Source organism: Solanum tuberosum, unplaced genomic scaffold, assembly GCF_000226075.1.
Source record: "Solanum tuberosum cultivar DM 1-3 516 R44 unplaced genomic scaffold, SolTub_3.0 scf00040, whole genome shotgun sequence".
NCBI lineage: Eukaryota > Viridiplantae > Streptophyta > Magnoliopsida > Solanales > Solanaceae > Solanum > Solanum tuberosum.
Window position 1 is genome coordinate 2,092,188 of NW_006238964.1, and position 20,541 is coordinate 2,112,728.

General features: G+C 31.3%; 3 protein-coding genes across 5 annotated transcripts; all 3 read left to right on the forward strand.

Moving 5' to 3' along the window:
* Positions 1 to 546: 546 nt before the first annotated feature.
* On the forward strand, positions 547 to 5,207 carry LOC102587231 (ras-related protein Rab7). Its single transcript, XM_006343004.2, has 7 exons — positions 547 to 719; positions 1,281 to 1,307; positions 1,408 to 1,507; positions 3,804 to 3,950; positions 4,036 to 4,116; positions 4,241 to 4,383; positions 4,879 to 5,207. The coding sequence occupies exons 1-7, from the start codon at positions 667 to 669 to the stop codon at positions 4,943 to 4,945; spliced, it is 618 nt and encodes a 205-aa protein (XP_006343066.1). The 5' UTR covers positions 547 to 666; the 3' UTR covers positions 4,946 to 5,207.
* Positions 5,208 to 6,840: 1,633 nt separating this feature from the next.
* On the forward strand, positions 6,841 to 7,730 carry LOC102587553 (uncharacterized). The gene has a single exon (XM_006343005.2). It carries the CDS (start codon positions 7,083 to 7,085, stop codon positions 7,593 to 7,595), a length of 513 nt encoding a protein of 170 aa, XP_006343067.1. The 5' UTR covers positions 6,841 to 7,082; the 3' UTR covers positions 7,596 to 7,730.
* A 7,364-nt stretch (positions 7,731 to 15,094) lies between these two features.
* On the forward strand, positions 15,095 to 20,497 carry LOC102587876 (uncharacterized). Of its 3 annotated transcripts, none has more exons than XM_006343006.2 (13): positions 15,095 to 15,328; positions 15,433 to 15,726; positions 16,321 to 16,480; positions 16,738 to 16,938; positions 17,011 to 17,075; positions 17,171 to 17,198; positions 17,279 to 17,370; positions 17,526 to 17,612; positions 17,708 to 17,758; positions 18,044 to 18,265; positions 19,766 to 19,859; positions 20,031 to 20,171; positions 20,253 to 20,497. In XM_006343006.2, the coding sequence occupies exons 2-13, from the start codon at positions 15,502 to 15,504 to the stop codon at positions 20,336 to 20,338; spliced, it is 1,452 nt and encodes a 483-aa protein (XP_006343068.1). In that variant the 5' UTR covers positions 15,095 to 15,328; positions 15,433 to 15,501; the 3' UTR covers positions 20,339 to 20,497. The 3 variants fall into 3 exon arrangements, with proteins under 3 accessions (XP_006343068.1, XP_006343069.1, XP_015162265.1); XM_006343007.2 differs by having other exon boundaries at positions 15,095 to 15,307; XM_015306779.1 differs by having other exon boundaries at positions 15,095 to 15,270.
* The last annotated feature ends 44 nt before the right edge of the window (positions 20,498 to 20,541 follow it).

Consider the following 20,541-nt stretch of genomic DNA (forward strand, 5'->3'; position numbering starts at 1 on the left):
ACCCTAAAAGGAAATTTGATAGGTCTGATTAAGAAAACGAAAAGTTTTGGGGTCTAATTAGCCTTGGGTGGAAGTTTTGGGTAAGCACAAAATACGAATAAAGAGGAATATCCTATTTACAAGCGCAATCCTCGCTGTAATAAAGATGTGACGATTGAATTTTTGAATTATAATCCCTCCGTTCATTGTTTCATTACTTATTCTTATTTAAAACTCAAAAAATAATTTATTATTAGAAATCATTAGGTATATAGCATTATATTAGGCTGCTTATAATCATGAATAGTAATTAATTCTAAAATTATTTATCCACCATTTGTATAAATAAATTATCGATAAGATAGCTAGCTAATCACAATCCATGGAATAATTTTTGTGCATTTCATTCCCATTTCAAACAATTCTCTAGTTTCTTACTTATACTTATTATTAATTGTAATTAATTTTTTAAAATATAAAATTAATTATTAAGTTGGGCATTTTAGCACTGGTAAAATTTGCATTTTTTTCTTAACTAATTACTCAAGCAAAAGAATTTGTGTCCACCCAACCCCACCCCACCCCTCCCTCTCTCTTTCTCAAAAGTTGATCGTACCAAAACGAAATTCAATTCAATATCACTGCTCTTTGAATTTTTAAGCTTTTTTGGTTTCAAAAAAAATAATTATGGCTTCTCGAAGGCGGATGCTTCTCAAGGTCATAATCCTCGGCGATAGTGGGTTAGTATTTCCTAAATTCTCATCTAATTATTCCGATCTCATCGGTTTCTTTGCCAATGTAATGATTGTTTCATGCAATTTTGTTGTTTTGGTTTCCGTAATCTAAGTTATATCGTTTGATTCGGTTTCATTCAATTTCGTCCCAAATCTGAGAGCTTCAGATTGTTGTTAACGTTGTATAGCAGCTGAATTTGCTTTTTTAGTCTTTCTATTCCCTATTGATTCTTTGACCGATGAGAAATTGAAACGAATTGACTGTAGTATGAGCGTCAAGGTGAATCTAAGGAAAATATATGGTGAAATAGTGATTCGTTTTGGTTTCATATAAGAACAATTTTGATATAATGGCATTTTGCCTTTGTAAGTTTTATCTTTAATTTTTATTCCTGTTTGAACTTTCTTAGTATACCTCTTGATGGAGCCTTAAATTATTTGTGTTCTGTAAATTCATGAGTTGATTCTGATGGATCCTGTGTCTTCATTTTTAAATGTCTATGTGTTGTTTTACACCGCTTTATCGCGTAATGTGTGTGACTAACTCACCTTTTGATCCGTTTGTAGGGTGGGGAAGACATCTCTGATGAACCAGTACTTTCAAATTTCCTCTCTGTTAAATTTAAAGTAGATATTTTTCTTCTCCATTTTGGGCTCCTTCTTACTGTATACTCTTCTTCCATACTTACTTTAGGTATGTGAATCGCAAGTTTAGCAACCAATACAAGGCCACAATTGGAGCTGATTTCTTGACAAAAGAAGTTCAGTTTGAGGATAGGTTGTACACATTACAGGTTAGTTTCAAGACTCAGAAGATACAGCGAAAGTTATTCTCAGTCCTCTTTTGTTCCGTGAAATTGCTCTGTCCATTGTTGCTTGCCCCTTAACAATAATTTCAGATAACAAATGTAATTAACACGACTTTCATTTCTAACATCAATCATGTGTCAAGATGTAATGACATTTCAGTAGAGTAGTGCCTACGAGAAGTTTCTGTAGGGTCTATTGCAGAAAGCTTTCTCCAAAATAGACATGGTTTTGACATGTTCAGTCACATACTTTCTCTTGCCCCCTTCTAGACTGACCATTTCTTCTGCAATTTACTATTTTTACTATCAAGCAACAATGTGGAGGTTCATTGGGTTTGTAACTATGTGACCACTGGAAGTGGAAGAGCTATTTGATGAGACTTCATCAGATGATTGTACAAGAAGGAACTAGATAGATTAGAGAGAAAAAAAGAACAGATAATAAAAAATGATAAATAAATAAAGGAATTTTGGGTTAGGTCAGCAATCCAAGTTTGGGGATCTTAGTAAGCTTTTTACTTCTAAGAAGTAGTTTGCAACAGAGTATCTTTTTGCTTGTCAGTTAAATATCCGTTTTGTGTATGAACAAGAAAACAAGTATGCTTAAATCCCAAGAAAGTTGTGGTCGGCTATATGAATCCTCATTGACCATGTTGCTCCATTTAAGCCCACCTTAGACTTTTCTGTAATAATTGATTACATGATCTATTTGCTCATAGGATACTGTTATTGTGGATGAAATGAGAGAGAGTTGTTTGAGATGGTTTGATCATGCCATGCATTGACCTACAGGTGCATCAGTCTGTAGATGTAAAACTGTGGTGAATGAAGGTATTAGAAAGGGGAGGAGGTAGACCTAAAATTGCATGTATGAAAGGCAATTATCTCGATAGACCTACAATTTCTTGGAACCAATCTCCAGTCTAAAGATAAGGCATAATGGAAGTAAAAGATTCATATAGATAGTTTGGGATAGGTTTGTCTTGCTAATAAGTGGATTCTGCACCTATTGCTTTTCTAGTCATAGATTTATATGCCAGTAAAAATATATTGATCTTTTAATATTATCATTAAATTATTTATATATATTTAACTTATGCTTCACTTTCATTTTTAAGTATTTGGTATGATGATAACATGAATTGAGCTCAAACGTGGAAACATGGTCAGTAAGGATTCATATAGCCGACCCCAACTTGTTAGAGATTTGGGGTAGTTATTATTGTTATAGGATATTGTTGTTTGCATATGCGATGTCCACTAATTTTATTTGACGAGTTTGATTCGATATCCTTAAATGTTCTTGCCACATTTTCCGTAGCTTCTTACTTCTAAATGGGGTGTAGTTATTATTGTTATAGGATATTGTTGTTTGCATACACGATGTTCGATAATTTTATTTTACGAGTTTGATTAAATATCCTTGAATGTTCTTGCCACATTTTCCGTAGCTTCTTACGTCCAAATTCTACGTTTTGCCTTTCTTAGTTTCATATTTCAGGCCTTGTTAACTGTTTCCAGGGGATGGTAAAAGGTCTTCTATCTTATCCTCATCCTGAATTGGGGAGTTTTAGACTCAGAATGAAATGCCTCTCAAAATTGAGCAAAACTTTTAATCTCATAAGTCATAACAGGATTTTGGAGTCTGTTGGCTAGTTAATGTACTAGTAAAGTGGCATATGAATAGCTGGGGTTCTTACAACATCCTTTCTTTGACACCACCATCATATACAGTGTAAACTACTCTTGAGTTCTTTTTATTTTATCCCACCTTTCTCTTCACACACATATTACACTAGTAGCAGAGGCTTTGCTGTAAAATCATTGAGTCAAGATAGATGCATTAGTTCAAAAATAAAATCAACCTTCTGTTCTTGGTGCACCTATTTGTCTTTTTACCGCATCCAATGTCATAGGTGAGTCTGAAATCTAACTGTGTATTTGATCTGGAAGCTGCAATCGTAGACAAGTTTAATGCACATATTCGTCAAAGCCGATATAATTTTCTTGCAGTCCTGTACTCCTTCTTTTAGCTTTCTCAAAAAAATGTTTCTTTTTCTCTTGTAGTCTAGTGGAAATTATAGCTGTCTCCAATTAATGATTTCTTCAAGTATAATGGGAATTAGCATTCTAACTTCATGGTTTTTAGGTTAATTTGAATTTATGGCCTGTAAGATATTGAAATATGGTGCTTTAGGATATGGCCAGAAATCCTGGATACTTCTCCAGAGTTGCTGACCTAATTACTTCTAATCTACTGGACTTATTGTGTTTGCCTTAGATATGGGATACAGCTGGGCAGGAAAGGTTCCAAAGCCTTGGCGTGGCTTTCTACCGTGGAGCAGATTGTTGTGTTCTAGTGTATGATGTGAATGTCATGAAGTCATTCGAGAACCTTAACAACTGGAGAGAAGAATTTCTGATCCAGGTAGTATAGAGTTATAGATTCATAATTTGCTTGCAAGCTTTGACGTGTAGAAGTGATTTCTGAGAATTTTTTCCTTAATGTTCAGGCCAGCCCATCTGATCCTGAGAACTTTCCATTTGTTGTATTGGGGAATAAGATAGATGTTGATGGTGGCAATAGTCGAGTGGTAAATTAATCTCTCTTGATTATTCTTCCTCACATGAGTGATGCTCTTACTGAATTTGGTATCTTTGGATGGATGTAAATGGATGGATCATTGGTTTCATAAGATTGGTTTCTGTGGATTGCAGGTGTCTGAGAAGAAAGCCAAGGCATGGTGTGCCTCCAAGGGGATACCTTACTTTGAGACCTCCGCAAAAGAGGGATTCAATGTGGATGCAGCTTTCCAGTGTATAGCTAAAAATGCTCTGAAAAATGAACCTGAAGAAGAAATGTGAGTACCTCTTCTAAACAGGATAGTATCTATATTTTAAACCTTAGTTGGTTCCTAAAGGCCTGTGCTTATGACTGGGAAAAAGAGAAATAGCTTGTTGTTTTAGAAGTAGAAGTGTCTGAAGAACTATTTTGAAGGAGTCAGTGAATGTCTTAGTCATGAAAAAACTGTCTTCTAGGCGAGGGATGATCTCAGAAAACTGATTAGCCTTGATCTTGATAGGTATATTTTGATGAAGATAAGTTAAATCAAGGATCTTGAAAATTATTTCTGCTGTTCCGATTTGATTGTTCTAGTTCACATCTAGAGGGTAATTTGACGAAATTAGTTGTGAAGTTTGAAATACCTTAACATTGCCTTTATATTTTTAACTTAGAAGTTTGAAAATCATTTGAGAGGCACAATGAAATTGCCAATTTTTGTATGTCAAAACATTTAGGATCCCCTTGAAGATTTTTGTTGAAATTAATTGCTCTTTTCATCTTAACCTTGTAGATACCTTCCCGATACTATTGATGTTGCTGGAGGAAATCAACCAAGATCAACAGGATGTGAATGTTGAAGAGTTCCTTTGTGAATGTTGAAGATTTCCTTTGGTTGCATTATTCCATAGACTGCTAGTGCAAGTTCCCTTGATCTAATGATTTATTTACTACAAGACAGTTCAATTCTCTGTATTTGATTTTAGATTCCGGACTCCTCTCTTCGGAAGTGTAATTATGATGTTGCACCTTAATTTTTTTCCTCCTGGTATACTTATTGATGTTTCAGACTCTATAATGATACATGATAATGTACTATTCATGATCCATTCACTTGACTAACCTATTTTCACCTGACTCATTTTTGACTCGCTCATTTCAGACTGTATGCTGTATGAATGGGCTTGTAAATTAACTTTTGAACACCAACGTATTGTCCTGTTGTCTTCCTGGCTACTTAAACGAACACTAGTAGTTTCCAAAGTCATGAAGCTTACCCAACTATATTAATTTTTGCTTATATTGATAAATGATGAGCCTAAGGCTGGGCACTGGACCGGAATGGGACCACCGGACCGGAACGAACCGGAACCGGACTGGAACGGGACGATTTGACCGGGTTGTTGACCGGTACCGGAATGAACCGGACCGGAACTACCGGGATGGAGGCTCGGTTCCGTCCCGTCCCACTACATACCGGGATAGAACCGGGACGGACCGGAATGGACCGGAACGGAACAGGATGGGATAAACGGGACGGCACATATAACTATTTCAAAAAATAATTATTTTTTTGAGTTATTTTGAATTACGAAATACGAATGTTTTTTATTTTTCTAAGTTATATTAGTTTATAGTATTTAAGTTTTAAAATTTATAATAATTTTACTTAAGTTTATTTTAAAGATTTTTTTAAATTTTTACGTATATAAGTTTGTAAGTTAAGTTTAATAAAGTTTTTTTTAGTTTTTGAGCTTATGTAGTTATGTTATAAGTTTTAAAGATTTGAATCTTTTGAAGTTTATAAGTTATTAAGTTATACTTATAACTTGTAAGTTAAATAACTTAAGTTTGTAATTTAAAAAAATTAAATAAACAAAAAAGAAATGCTAATAAAAGTAAATAATGACAAAAATATTATTTTTTATTTTTATTATAAATGATTTACCGGGATCGGATCGGTACCGGACCGGACCGGACCGGAACCGGAATGAACCGGTACCGGTATACCGGTATCAAATCATGGTACCGTTCCGTTCCGTGTACCGGTTCAATATATCTCATCCCGTCCCGAATACTACCGGACCGGAACGAACCGGAATGGTACCGGAACGGACCGGAATGGTACCGGTACAACCCGTTCCGGTGCCCAGCCTTAGATGAGCCTGGTATTTTTTTGTTGAAGTTCTTTTTGGAGTGATGTGTAATGTGTTGTTTCATAAGAGTCTTACATAATTTACCTTGTCTAAAAAAGTTGTTCAGGAAACTATTGATGATAAGCACATACGTATTATTTAAAACTGATTTGTTTTGAGAAGTGCAAAAAGTGACTTCCATATTTGTTTAATCAATAATCCTGTCTTGAAACGTTATTCCAATCAACAATTTTGCAAACGTTATGCATGAACTTCATAGACACAAACAATTCTTAACCAAAAGTAGAAGAATGGAATTGCTAAAGGCCTAAAACTAATCATTTTAAACATACGTTAGACCACCAAGGCATTTCTTAGCAAATCACAAGTAAGCAAACTTTATTGTAATCCAAATAATCCCATATTATGCGAAAACTAATAATTATTCTTAGGGATCGTTTGATGTGAGGGATAAAAATAAATAGTGATGAAATAAAATTTTTGTATCTTGTTTGATTGTCGTGTTTGAGATAACTTATTCCACCATTTATATCACAGTGATGAGATAAGTTATCTTATATACATGGTGGGATAAGCTAACCCACGATAGCTAACCCTATCGAAATATTACTTCCATTTAGGCTGCGGGTTTCACGAGATATTCGGGTCTTTCTCGGACTCTAAACCGACATAATTATGTCGGTTTGAAAGTGGTGCCACGTACCGATTCGCTATATACAAACGAGGAAGTGGTCCACATTTCTTTTGCCTCACAATTCACAATCGATTCTCTATTTAGGGTTCCCAATTCAAGTAAATTAGGGCTTTTTCCTCTAGTGAATTATTATTACCAGCTGAAACAATGGAGTTAACAAAGGAATCGGAAAGTTTGCTCGACAAAATTCGGCCACCGCTTCTCGAAGATGCAGGCCTCGAAGATTGTGCTCTACCACCGGAATTAATCAAAGAGGCATTTTTCAAAGCCGCCACCGCCGTACGATCTATGATTTCTCTATCAGACGACGAAGACGAATCCGAATTCGAAGGCCAGTGTGTTAAAACTCCATCGCCAATCGAGGATTCTACTAAGGATGCTCTTGTAGGAATCACGGAGGGTATTGACAACATTCCCGGAAAATGTATTACGGAGAAGGGCAGCGGCGGTGAAGTGCCGGAAGTAACGAGCGACGTGGTGGCTGGCAATGAGGATCCGGAAGAGGGCGGTGACTTGGTGGGTGGATCATCTCTTCCGGAAGGCGGTCAATCTTGTGTGGATGGGCTGCAGGGTTTGGCGATTGGAGACAAAGGGGGGAAAATTAAGAAAAAGGAAGAGGAAGAAAGTGAGAAGCCAACTCTAGTTGAAGGTTTTGTATGAGCATATAATCAGTAAAGAGAGAATTCTAATTTTGCTGCATATCTTGTAAATTTCTTTGAATAATTGTAGTACTAGTATTAGACATGTACTAAAACATTTTCTGTTTGAAGTTTAACTGATGTAGTCATATTTTTAGTTGTATGTTCTTTTTTCAAGATATTTTGATTTTTTCACCTAAAATATTTAGACATATCATTTTTTTTTTCTGTTCAATTTGCAGATCATCGAATTTATTTCCACTAAAATGTGGTAGCTGAGACATTAAATAAATGAACTCGTTTCTTTAAATTGAATTTGGAGTTGAAGGTCGTGCAGATACCATGATTCAGTTTGTTGGGCTTGGTTTAGGTGTTAGATGTTGATGCCTTTTTAATGTTTATTACTAGTACCAACAATGAGGCAAAACTATCACACCACACCAAATTGGTCATTATATAAATGAGACTTCGATAGTATATTCAAACGAACATCCAAAAAAAATAAGTTGTCAATATTTACTTCATTTTGATCTAAAATATGAATACCGTATTATCTATGCTTAAATTGGTCCCAACGGGAAGATGAAAAACTTTATTAATGTTGTGGGCAGTAATCTTGCTTCTGCGCGAGGGTATAAGTATAACGATCAGTTGAAAAGTATAGTATTTTTTGAAAATAAAGCACAATTTTACCTATTGTACCACCCATATGCATCTTTTCAATAACAAACAATAACTTAAGCTAAGGTTACTCTGATTATTAAATTTAATCTACGATAGTCATGTAATAATAGAGTGTCAATTCTTGTTTGTCCAATGAAGTACGAAAATGATGGAACACGTTTACGATACATAGGGCCCGTTTGGCCATAGATTTCCCAAATAATATTTGGAGAAAAATTTGGCAAATAATGTTTGTCCATACAATTTGCCATTATTTGGCAAATATCCCAAATACTAGTTTTTTCTAGTATTTGGGTCAAATCTCATTATTTGGGATCTTTTGAAAATTGAAATTTTATACCAAACTTTTATTTTTTACAAAAATGCCCTCTATATATAGTAGTTGTTTGCGTTGTATTACATATTTTTTTACGTGAACGCCAAAGTAGTGATAAAATATTCAGTGAATATGAAAGTGATGATATGGTTGTTGATGAAAATGATGAACAATCGGCTCAGGGTAACAAAGTCATGTGTTTTGTCTACTTCACGATGTATGGAATGATGCTTGTTGCACTCACTCCAAACTACCATATTGCTCTAGTGTCATGAACACTACTTGTTATTTGTTGGAACGAAGATCCAATTGACTTGTAATACAAACTTATGGTTAGTTTTGATAGTTTTTAAAACTTATGGGTATAAATCATATTCTTCTAAAAAAGTGAAATATATTTCTCAAATACTATGACCAAACACATGGTGAAATTTCACCCAAATTTTCACTCAAATAATATTTACCAAGAATATTTGGAAATTTATGGCCAAACGCTAGCATAGTCTTTTTTATTTTATTCAATTAAGTATTATAGCGACTCAATTCATATGTCTTGCAACCACACAGGTCAGTATATATATATATACTAGATAATTTAAGGCCCGTGATACGGGCCCAATATAATTTCACATATTTTGTTAAAAAAATTACATAAATTCACAACTTAAGATATCATAATCTCCTCTCGGATATATTCTTATTCCCTCTCGAATACATCCATCCCCTCTCGAATCATAGATATCCCCTCTTGGATACATCCCTCCCATGAAGTAATATATATCATTAGTAATATATCAGACAACCAAGGAATATATTCGAAAGCAACGAAAAATTCGAGATTTTTGTAATTGAGGAAACTTCTGGGATAGGATGTAATTAGCCTCTAAATATATGAGATTTCTATACTTTATACTATTTATTTTTTACAGTAAACAACTTCAATATATTACTTAATAATCTTTTTCAAATGTTCATATAACATAAATGCGTCGTTTAAAATCCAAATTGAGAAAGTTGAATTCCAAAAAATTCTATGCAGCAAGGAAATAGAGAATTGCGTTAGACTATGAGTTAAAACATTTCGCATTCGAGGAATATATAAAATGTTGATATCTTTGAAAAAGTTCATCGATCTTCATATATTTTCGCAAGTGGTATCTACTTTCTACAATGTTATCATCTTCTTTTTGTAATATTTGCACCATAAATTTTGCATCTGATAAAATACTAATCATTGATCAACCAATTCGTAAAGATCGATTCAAAGCCTTTTAAATCTCTACTGCTTCAACTAAAGTATAATGTGTTTGTAGTTTACTTTGTCGGTGAATTTTGTGATACATTTCATTATTGTCTTCGATAATAGAAATACTTCTATTTATTTTGGTTTTAATATTGAAAAGTATTTATTAAAAAACTTGAATTTTCTAAACTTCCCACAACAATAAAAACAATCATGAAATCAAATTTATTTCTATATACAATAACAATTATCATAATGTTATATTCTAAATATTGAAAGTATTTATTAAAATATTGATTTTCTAACTCCACAAAAATAAAAACAATCATGAAAGCAATTTTATTTCTATATACGATAACAATTGACATAATGTTATATTCTAAATTACATTAATAAATTTTTTTGATACTACACTCTATATATCATGCCGTAAAAGAAATCTTTGAATCTTACCCCCACAAAATAACCAATATACTTGTTTTTCTTTTTCAAGTTATTATTTATTTTTGGTTTTTTTCTTCCTCTATATTTCTCAAGCCTTTTTCTATTGACATTTTCATTTTTTGTTTTTCTTTATTTTTTAACTACTCATTTTTCTTTAGTTTGTATTTTAATATTCCTTAGAATTTGAATATTTATTTATTTTTCTTGTCAAATTTTCCCTGTTAAATAGTTTATCAGGTTTTTTTCTTCCTCTATATTTCTCAAGCCTTTTTCTATTGACATTTTCATTTTTTGTTTTTTCTTTATTTTTTAACTACTCATTTTTCTTTAGTTTGTATTTTAATATTCCTTAGAATTTGAATATTTATTTATTTTTCTTGTCAAATTTTCCCTGTTAAATAGTTTATCATATTTTGATATTAAGAAAATATTCTATATAGAAATGAAAATTTTATATTTTTTAAATCTTTTGATGAATACATTATCAAATCATTAATTTCTTGATAGTCAAACATTGTTCATTCTTTTAGTTCACGTAACTTTATATTTCTTCAAATTAATTAAAAAAATATTGATACGTCATTTTTAAAGATTATTTTAATAATCAAGATACGAATTTAGTGGTCATATTATGTAACATAATATTAAAAATATGTTTACGCAATAACCCTTTAAAGTATTTTTAGGAACAAAATATTAACTATTCAAACACATTTTATTTTAAATTAGTTCAAAATTTCTTTCAAAAACATGTCAAAACAAGCTTAGCATTTATTATTGTTTGTAAAAAGTTAATTAATAGAAACTCTTCATTTTAACACAACTATAAAAATATCTTTATGGGCTAATTTTAAAAGTAAAGACATGTATGGATTCTTCTAGATTTTCATTTTGGTCATTAACTATACAATTATTATTTCGCCCTTAAATATTATTAAAATTACTAAAATGCCATTGTTTAATAGATATTTTTGGTTTAATGAAATTTCACACTACAAAAAAAAGAAAAAAAATACTATAGAAAATGTGATTGAAAATGTGGGTCCATATTAAATGTCACATCATTAGGATACACATGGCATTTAAGAAAAGATATTTGGTTGTATTGTCATTATAAATCTATTATCCTTTTTTGATGCCATAACATAAAAACAAACATTCTAGAATATTTTTATGAAATGACAAATTTGCCCTTGGTCGTCCTCAACTTGGCTCTTCTATATAATAGAAATATTCTATCTACTATTACTATTACTTACTATTATATAAGAGGGAGTTTATGATGGGACATTCTATGTGTCCCATCATAAACTCCCTATATAATATAATAAATCATTTACAAATGACTTAAAATATTTAATATTTAAAAGATATATAATAAAATAGGTTGACTCTCAAAATTCTATCCGGGTCACATATATTGGGATAGAAAAATAACATATATCATTTTAAAATTACCAAAAAAGTATTATAAATAATAATAATTAACAACTTAAAATATCTTAAAGACATTTTAAAAGGGTTAATTTTGTAATTTTATCCATATCACATAAATTATGACAAAGTGACCAGTAATGTAGGTTATTTGAAAGTTACATAAAAATATTATAAATCACAATAACTAATAACTTAAAACATTTCTTTAAAAAAAATGCAAATTTGGATGACTCTTCGAATTTCATTTGTGTCACATAAATTGAGACAACAAAAATAACATATATTGGGTCCATTTTAATTTATTTGTCTTATATTTTTTTGTGTTTTTTATATTTAAAAATTGCGTAAAAATACTATAAATCATAATAATTGACAACATAAAATATGTTTTCAAAAAAATACAAAAAATTCCACTGATTCTTGAAGTGAATCTATCGTAAAAATACTATAAATCATGATAATTGACAACATAAAATATTTCAAAAATGTTGCATGTGGGTAGTCTTATTATGCCTTAAATAGCGTAAAAATACATATAAAAATTTTCAATTGATTCTTGAAATTAATCTATCGTTAAAAATTATGTATAAAATACAATAAATCGTGATAATTGACAACTTAAAATATTTATTAAAAATGCACAAAAAAAGAAATTAACTGATTCTTAAAATTAATCTATCAATGTCACATAAAATGAGACAAAAGTAGTAATATGTATTATTTAATGTGAAATTATTGAAAACTACGTAAAATGTATTGTAAATCTTAACAATTAACAACATTTGATTAACTCTTGAAATTTTATCTATGCTACATACATTGAGACAAGTGGAGTAATATATATTAAGTATTTACAAATTACGTAAAAATATTATAAATTACATTATTAACAACTTAAAATATTTAAAAATCATATTAAATTTAAATAACTCACTATATTTTATCTATGTCACATACATTAGGACAAAAAATAATAGTTATTGGGCCCGTGCGTAAGAGAGTTTATGCCCAAGTATAATATATAATATTCAAGATTGGGAAAAGTCCCAATCTTGAATATTATATATTATACTTGGGCATAAACTCTCTTACGCACGGGCCCAATAACTATTATTTTTTGTCCTAATGTATGTGACACAGATAAAATATAGTGAGTTATTTAAATTTAATATGATTTTTAAATATTTTAAGTTGTTAATAATGTAATTTATAATATTTTAAGTTGTTAATTTGTAAATACTTAATATATATTACTCCACTTGTCTCAATGTATGTAGCATAGATAAAATTTCAAGAGTTAATCAAATGTTGTTAATTGTTAAGATTTACAATACATTTTACGTAGCTTTCAGTAATTTGACATTAAATAATACATATTACTACTTTTGTCTCATTTTATGTGACATTGATAGATTAATTTTAAGAATCAGTTAATTTCTTTTTTTGTGCATTTTTAATAAATATTTTAAGTTGTCAATTATCACGATTTATTGTATTTTATACATAATTTTTAACGATAGATTAATTTCAAGAATCAATCGAATTTTTTTAAATGTATTTATTTTTGAAATATTTTATGTTGTCAATTATCATGATTTATAGTATTTTTACGATAGATTAACTTCAAGAATCAATGGAATTTTTTGTATCTTTTTCAAAACATATTTTATGTTGTCAATTATCATGATTTATAGTATTTTTACGCAATTTGTAAATATAAAAAAAAAATTAAGACAAATAAATTAAAATGGACGAAATATATGCTATTTTTGTTGTCTCAATTTATGTGACACAAATGAAATTTGGAGAGTCATTGAATATTATATATTATACTTGGGCATAAACTCTCTTACGCACGGGCCCAATAACTATTATTTTTTGTCCTAATGTATGTGACACAGATAAAATATAGTGAGTTATTTAAATTTAATATGATTTTTAAATATTTTAAGTTGTTAATAATATAATATTTTTACGTAATTTGTAAATACTTAATATATATTACTCCACTTGTCTCAATGTATGTAGCATAGATAAAATTTCAAGAGTTAATCAAATGTTGTTAATTGTTAAGATTTACAATACATTTTACGTAGCTTTCAGTAATTTGACATTAAATAATACATATTACTACTTTTGTCTCATTTTATGTGACATTGATAGATTAATTTTAAGAATCAGTTAATTTCTTTTTTTGTGCATTTTTAATAAATATTTTAAGTTGTCAATTATCACGATTTATTGTATTTTATACATAAATTTTAACGATAGATTAATTTCAAGAATCAATCGAATTTTTTTAAATGTATTTATTTTTGAAATATTTTATGTTGTCAATTATCATGATTTATAGTATTTTTACGATAGATTAACTTCAAGAATCAATGGAATTTTTTGTATCTTTTTCAAAACATATTTTATGTTGTCAATTATCATGATTTATAGTATTTTTACGATAGATTAACACACGGGCAACATTATCTATTATTTTATTACTAATAAATAGCAGTTCAGTAAGATATCAACTCACACATGGAAATTAAATACTAGTGAAGATGGGCCATGATGTGTTGGATTTAGCTGATAGACATTGTTGACTTTATATCACCACTTAAACGTACAACAGGGGCCGTGGGGGGCCTATGCCCCAATTCTCAACTTTATAAATTCTATATATCGCATCTTATTTTTAATATACTGTATCTAATGTACTGTTGAATTTTTTTATTTTATTTTCTCTCCAATGAGCAACATTACATTACAGATACAAATAAATCTTAGTTAATGGTAGTAATTAGTGACGACGTTACATAAATGTACGAGGAAGGACTTTTCATTGCTACACTATGTCCCATCTTCTTATCTAACATATACCTAAATCATTGCTAAGCCAACCCTGCATTTATATTCAAAATTATTTGAGTACTATTACTTTGAAATTGACTACTTCTCTATGTGAGGAGATGCTTATTGGTTGGTCAAGTGCCAAATGATAATTAAGAATAAACTCAATAATTTCAGTATCACGAGTTTCTATATCTTAGTTTACATCTGTAGGTTGTAGCAATGAAAAGGCTATTAACAGATAACAGTAAAATAAAAAAACTTTTGAGGAAAACGAAGAGAGAGAGAGGAGGGTGAAGGTAGGACGCAAGAAGTTTATCCAAATTTTAAAAAGTAATTTCTTTTAATGTTGATATAAGACTAAAACTAATAATTTTATAATATTTATAAGTAGATATTGAATTTCATTAGCTTTTTCTTTACCTAGAGTTCTCATAAGTGTCATTTATTAATACAAGGAATAAAGATTTAGTTAATTTGGAGATTATTTATTCCATCTTTTGTACTATCTCTATGCATCCATCCTTCGTACTAAATATCCTTAATAAAATTTCTTACTCGAAAAGTAGTCATCTCAACTTTTAGCATTTAAATTGGCGCGACAGTATCACCCAGCTGTTAACAAAGAAAGACAACTATGGGTGCGAGAAAAATAATGAAAGGCAGAGTCAAAAAATTGCCATTAAAGAGCTGAAGCAAGCTGATTTCAAACGTTGTCAAAAAGCAAAAGTGTACCTTCAGTCTCCTCTGTATTGATATTGGAAAAGTTCAACTCTCAACTCATAAAATTGCCTTCCTTTTTTCTACTTTTATTCCAAAGTTGCTATTTTTCTTGTATTTACTTTTGTAATTCTTGATTTTTCTTGTTTCTAATTTGAGCTTATTTTCCAGGTTTCTGACTTGGTCAATATTTATTCTTGTCTATCTTAGAAGAGTGAAAAGGTGGAGACTCAGAAATTGATGGCTAAAACTGAATTTAAATTGAAGGGTTTGAGAAAATATGGAGTTGCTGTGAGTGGTTTGCTTGTTCTAGCTTTAACTACTGTTGCTTCTGCCGAGCAAATTCCATATGAGACCACTTTGAGCAACAATGGAACAACTCATAGCTATGAGTCAAGTTACTTATTTGATCTATTCAATATTTTTTGGAGAAAGAGTGAGATTCATTACCACCATGTTTGGCCTGTAAGTTCAAGTTCTTACCTATACAACACTTTACTTTTTATGGCATATTTATGAGATCAAATGATAACTGATATGATGATTCATAGATGGATCCAGAGTTTAAACATGAAAAGTTCAAATCTTTTCAAGTTTTTTAGCACCTTACTTATTGTAGGTCTCAAATTCTGGATTCAATTTCTTTTTTTACCTTGATTAATTCCACGGGATAACTGCCAACTCCCACAAGCATCATGTTCCAGGTATCTCTGTCCACTAAGGCTAGTTTGAACCAGAGACCTCATTATTCTCGACACACCTCAGTGACCACTAGACCCACACCATTGGGTGCAATTCAAAACTTAATGGAGTACTTGTTAAAATGTTACGAGATTTTTAATGGAGTACTTGTTAAAATGTTACGAGATTTTTAGCATATATATCCATGTTTTGTGTCGAAAACGGGTTTAGTTGAATTAATAATGCATAAGCAGCACCCACCTCTGTGACGATTGACTAGCTCAAAAGCTGTTTTTTTTTTTTTGGCTGTTTGAGTTTTGGGCAAGATGTTGATGTAATGAAGTGGATGTTGTCAATGAAGAGCTTTATGCAATGCAGGAACTGGAATTTGGGTGGAGGTTGATTGTTGGTTCAGTAATTGGATTCTTTGGTGCTGCTTTTGGGAGTGTAGGAGGTGTCGGGGGAGGGGGTATCTTTGTCCCCGTGCTTACTTTGATCATTGGATTTGATCCAAAAACATCAACTGCAATATCAAAATGTAAGAGTTCATTTATAATCTTATTAGTTTCACACACATTTGTAATTGAAACTTGATTTTAAGAGGTCAAACTTCTTGTTTGATATTACTCCAAAGTGCTTGCAAATACTTTGTGTCTTTTAGTAGCTCGAGTCTTTGTTGTGGCCTTCTGAGAGGAGTCCCAAAATTTCCTTTATCCTTTTGTATTTCCTAGATTAAACACATTTTGCAACATCATCATCTCCATGCTTTACGCCGTTTTTTGCTTTTCTTGGCAGGTATGATCACTGGTGCAGCAGGTGCAACTGTCTACTACTGTCTTAAGCTGAGGCATCCATCACTTGACCTGCCCATCATTGATTATGATCTAGCTCTTCTTTTCCAACCAATGTTGTTGTTGGGGATCAGTATTGGAGTTGCACTAAATATACTTTTTGCCGAGTGGATGGTTACAATCTTATTGATCATTCTTTTCTTAGGTAACTGCTATTTTCAGCTGCAATTTTGTCTGTTTTGTCAGTATGTATTCTCATTGGTTGTGGGACTCTTAGCTGCATCAACCAAGGCATTCTTCAAGGGCGTTGAGACATGGAGGAAAGAAACTATTATTAAAAAGGTTGTCTCTTGGTCCTTTTCTGTGATTGTAGAGAACAAGACAAGAATGTCTTTTAGTATATACTCGTAATACATCTATATTTCTTTCACGTCCAGGAAGCAGCTAGGCGCTTGACATCTAATGGTGAGTGCCGATTTTCTCTATCTTCTACACCTCAACAGGGATATTTGAAAATCTGTGTAATATTCTAAAACTGAAATCAGATGCTGGTGTTGAAGAAGTTGCATACAAGCTTATACCTGGAGGTCCGAAAAATGATTCTACTTTTTCAAATGAAGTTTATAAAGCAAAGGAGGTACTTAATACTCTCCGTGTCACAAATTATTTCACACACTAAACTTTTCTGTCCATCGCAATCTACTCTACTCCTTAAAACAATATCCTAGTTTATATTTTTTCCTGAATTTAGATGTGACATTTCTTCAATGCTGATTTCTTGAGCTACTCCAGGTCTCAATTTTTGACAATATGTACTGGAAGGATACCACCAGACTTATTGCTGTCTGGATCATAATCCTATTTCTACATGTCTCCAAGGTTCCTGCTTTTGTTACTTTTAGATGTTGATGATTACATTCTGTGCTTTCATGCAATATTACCTTACTGATTTGGAGAGCCTTTTTTATATACAGAATTATGCCCCAACTTGTTCCACGACATATTGGACCTTAAGCCTCTTGCAGGTAGTTAATTGTTATTTAGATGTAAACGGAACTGTTTCTCAGAGTAAGTAATTCGCCCCTCATTCTCATTCACATCTAAATCCCATTAATCCTATCAATGTCATTTGACAGAGAAGAATTAAATTATAAGTTGTGTGATCTAAAGCTTATGTGGTATTAAATTGATAATTTGTAACTGGCCCCTGCTTTCTGGTCGTGTCGAATGAGCCAAATGAGCTTCTCCTTCACTTGAAAAGAGAATTTTGACTAACAAAGTTAAAAATTTCTGTTTATCCTACTTTTCAGCTCCCCATCGCTGTTGGAGCTTCTGCATATGAAGCTGTTTGCTTGTACAAGGGATCAAGGGTGATTCTTTCGAGTGGAGAAGCAGTAATAACATGGAAAGTGCATCAGTTGATTCTTTACTGTTGCTGCGGCATTTTGGCTGGTATAGTTGGTGGTCTGCTAGGTCTTGGTGGTGGATTCATTTTGGGTCCATTGTTTCTGGAGCTAGGGATTCCTCCTCAGGTGCATTTCATCTCTTTTAATACTTCTAGTTCGGAACATCCTGATGATTAAAGAGAAAAGAAGTATCTTGTCCTAAATTAAACAGTTGTAGTTTCTCAAAGAGGGACAGGGAACCTAAATAGGCCACAAAAACATAAAAGTGACCAAAATAAGCCACTACTTTAGGAAGTAACTAAAATAGGCTTAGTGGAAGAAAAAATTCCACTTTATCTAATATTCTAAACGTTTTCCGTTAGTCCCATAACGTGTATATTTTAATATATAACAGAACTATTTCCTACACTTTATAAAATGGAACTATTTCTTACACTTTATAAAGTGTAAGAAAAAGTTCCACTTTAAGAACGTTGTTGACTAGTCTTAGGCTCCTTCCTAACATAGATTTCAAGTATTGTTAACTTGATTTGATCTATGTAGTCATTTGGAACCCTCAAAAAGTCGGTCAACGATTCGTCATTATAGATAATCCACTCTCCAAAATTTACTTGTCCTTGTGATAAAAATGAAGTAGGGTATTTTCCGACTATAATCAAATTATAAACAGTACTGTTTATACCCATTCTTTTATAAATTGATGAAATTTTTTTGTGATATCGAACATTAATTTAATATTTTGCATTGTATTTGGGATGACACTTATAATAAACGGTATTTCCGTCATGTATAATTTCGCCATCCCAATAAATCGAAACACTAACTTTTGATTTAGAAGACATTTTTTTTTTTGAGATTGAAATGAACAAATATAGAAGACTTTATGTTGTAGGTGCTATCAACTATGTTTGAACGTCCTTAAATAGAGATTGGAGGATTTTTCAGAATAAAAAAATAAAAATACATATTGTAATAGTTTTTTCCGTTTTTATGATATGTCAAATCAATATAATTGTATGACAAACACTGCAAAAACTTCATAAAGAGATAAAAACGTGAAAAATATTCCTCTTTGTAAAACAGAATTTTTTCTTACACTTTATAAAGTGTAAGAAATAGTTCCATTTTATAAAGTGTAGGAAATAGTTCCGTTATATATTAAAGAAAAAGTTTCACTTTATAAAGTGTAAGAAAAAGTTTCACTTTATAAAGTGTAAGAAAAAGTTTCACTTTATAAAGTGTAAGAAAAAGTTTCACTTTATAAAGTGTAAGAAAAAGTTTCACTTTATTAAACAAAAATTTTTCTTACACTTTATAAAGTGTAAGAAAAAGTTCCACTTTACAAAGTGTAAGAAAAACTTACACTTTATAAAAGTGTAAGAAATAGTTCCATTTTATAAAGTGTAGGAAATAGTTCCGTTATATATTAAAATATACACGTTATGGGACTAACGGAAAATGTTTAGAATATTAGATAAAGTGGAATTTTTTCTTCCACTAAGCCTATTTTAGTTACTTTTCTAAAATAGTGACTTATTTTGGTCACTTTTATATTTTTGTGGCCTATTTAGGTTCCCAACTCCTCAAAGAGGCACTCACACAGGTAGTAATTTTTTTTTAATGTAGGTATCAAGTGCTACTGCTGCTTTTGTGATGATATTTTCCTCCTCCATGTCCGTCATACAATATTACTTGCTAGGACGTTTTCCAGTACCATATGGTAAGGGCGATGCTTTGAAGCCTTAAAAAAGAATCATCTTCTTAGATAGGTGGTATTCAAGCAATTACATTCAATGATTCAAAGCTTGTAGTAATGATTGGTAATGAAGAAACCTGGGAATCTGTTTACTTGTTTACTAACACGTTCTTTTTTTCTCTGGATATGTTTCAGCACTGTATTTTATTGCCGTGGCCAGTATTGCAGCCTTAGTAGGACAGCATGTTGTACGAAAAATAATTAGCATAGTTGGTAGAGCCTCTGTGATTATCTTCATTTTGGCCTTCACAATCTTTGTGAGCGCAATATCATTAGGCAAGTTTCTTGATGTTTTCACTCAGATGGAAGCATTCTCTACTTTTGATCATTGGCTCATTTATCTGGTAATGTCTGCAGGTGGATTTGGCATAGCAGACACGATTAAAAAGATCAACGAAGGACAACATATGGGGTTTGATAATATATGTGCATATAATCCTTAGGCAAAAAAATTGAATTGAATTCATTTCATGTATTTGGTCATTATGGTTGTCAGCTTCAGGAAATCAACTTAGGCATTATAAATGTAAATTGTATTTGATGTGTACACAACTTAAAATCGATTGTTCACATTGACGGAGCCAATTTGCAGTATTTGTAAATGCTTGTCTATGATTGATAAGGCTCTCAACTGTTAAACAAATAT

Coding starts and splice junctions, on each gene's coding strand:
- LOC102587231 (XM_006343004.2), top strand. CDS start 667: ATGGCTTCTCGAAGGCGGATGCTTCTCAAGGTCATAATCCTCGGCGAT. Junction 720..1,280: donor ATAATCCTCGGCGATAGTGG/GTTAGTATTTCC, acceptor ATCCGTTTGTAG/GGTGGGGAAGACATCTCTGA. Junction 1,508..3,803: donor ATAGGTTGTACACATTACAG/GTTAGTTTCAAG, acceptor TGTTTGCCTTAG/ATATGGGATACAGCTGGGCA.
- LOC102587553 (XM_006343005.2), top strand. CDS start 7,083: ATGGAGTTAACAAAGGAATCGGAAAGTTTGCTCGACAAAATTCGGCCA.
- LOC102587876 (XM_006343006.2), top strand. CDS start 15,502: ATGGCTAAAACTGAATTTAAATTGAAGGGTTTGAGAAAATATGGAGTT. Junction 17,371..17,525: donor AAGTTTATAAAGCAAAGGAG/GTACTTAATACT, acceptor GAGCTACTCCAG/GTCTCAATTTTTGACAATAT. Junction 17,759..18,043: donor GGACCTTAAGCCTCTTGCAG/GTAGTTAATTGT, acceptor CCTACTTTTCAG/CTCCCCATCGCTGTTGGAGC.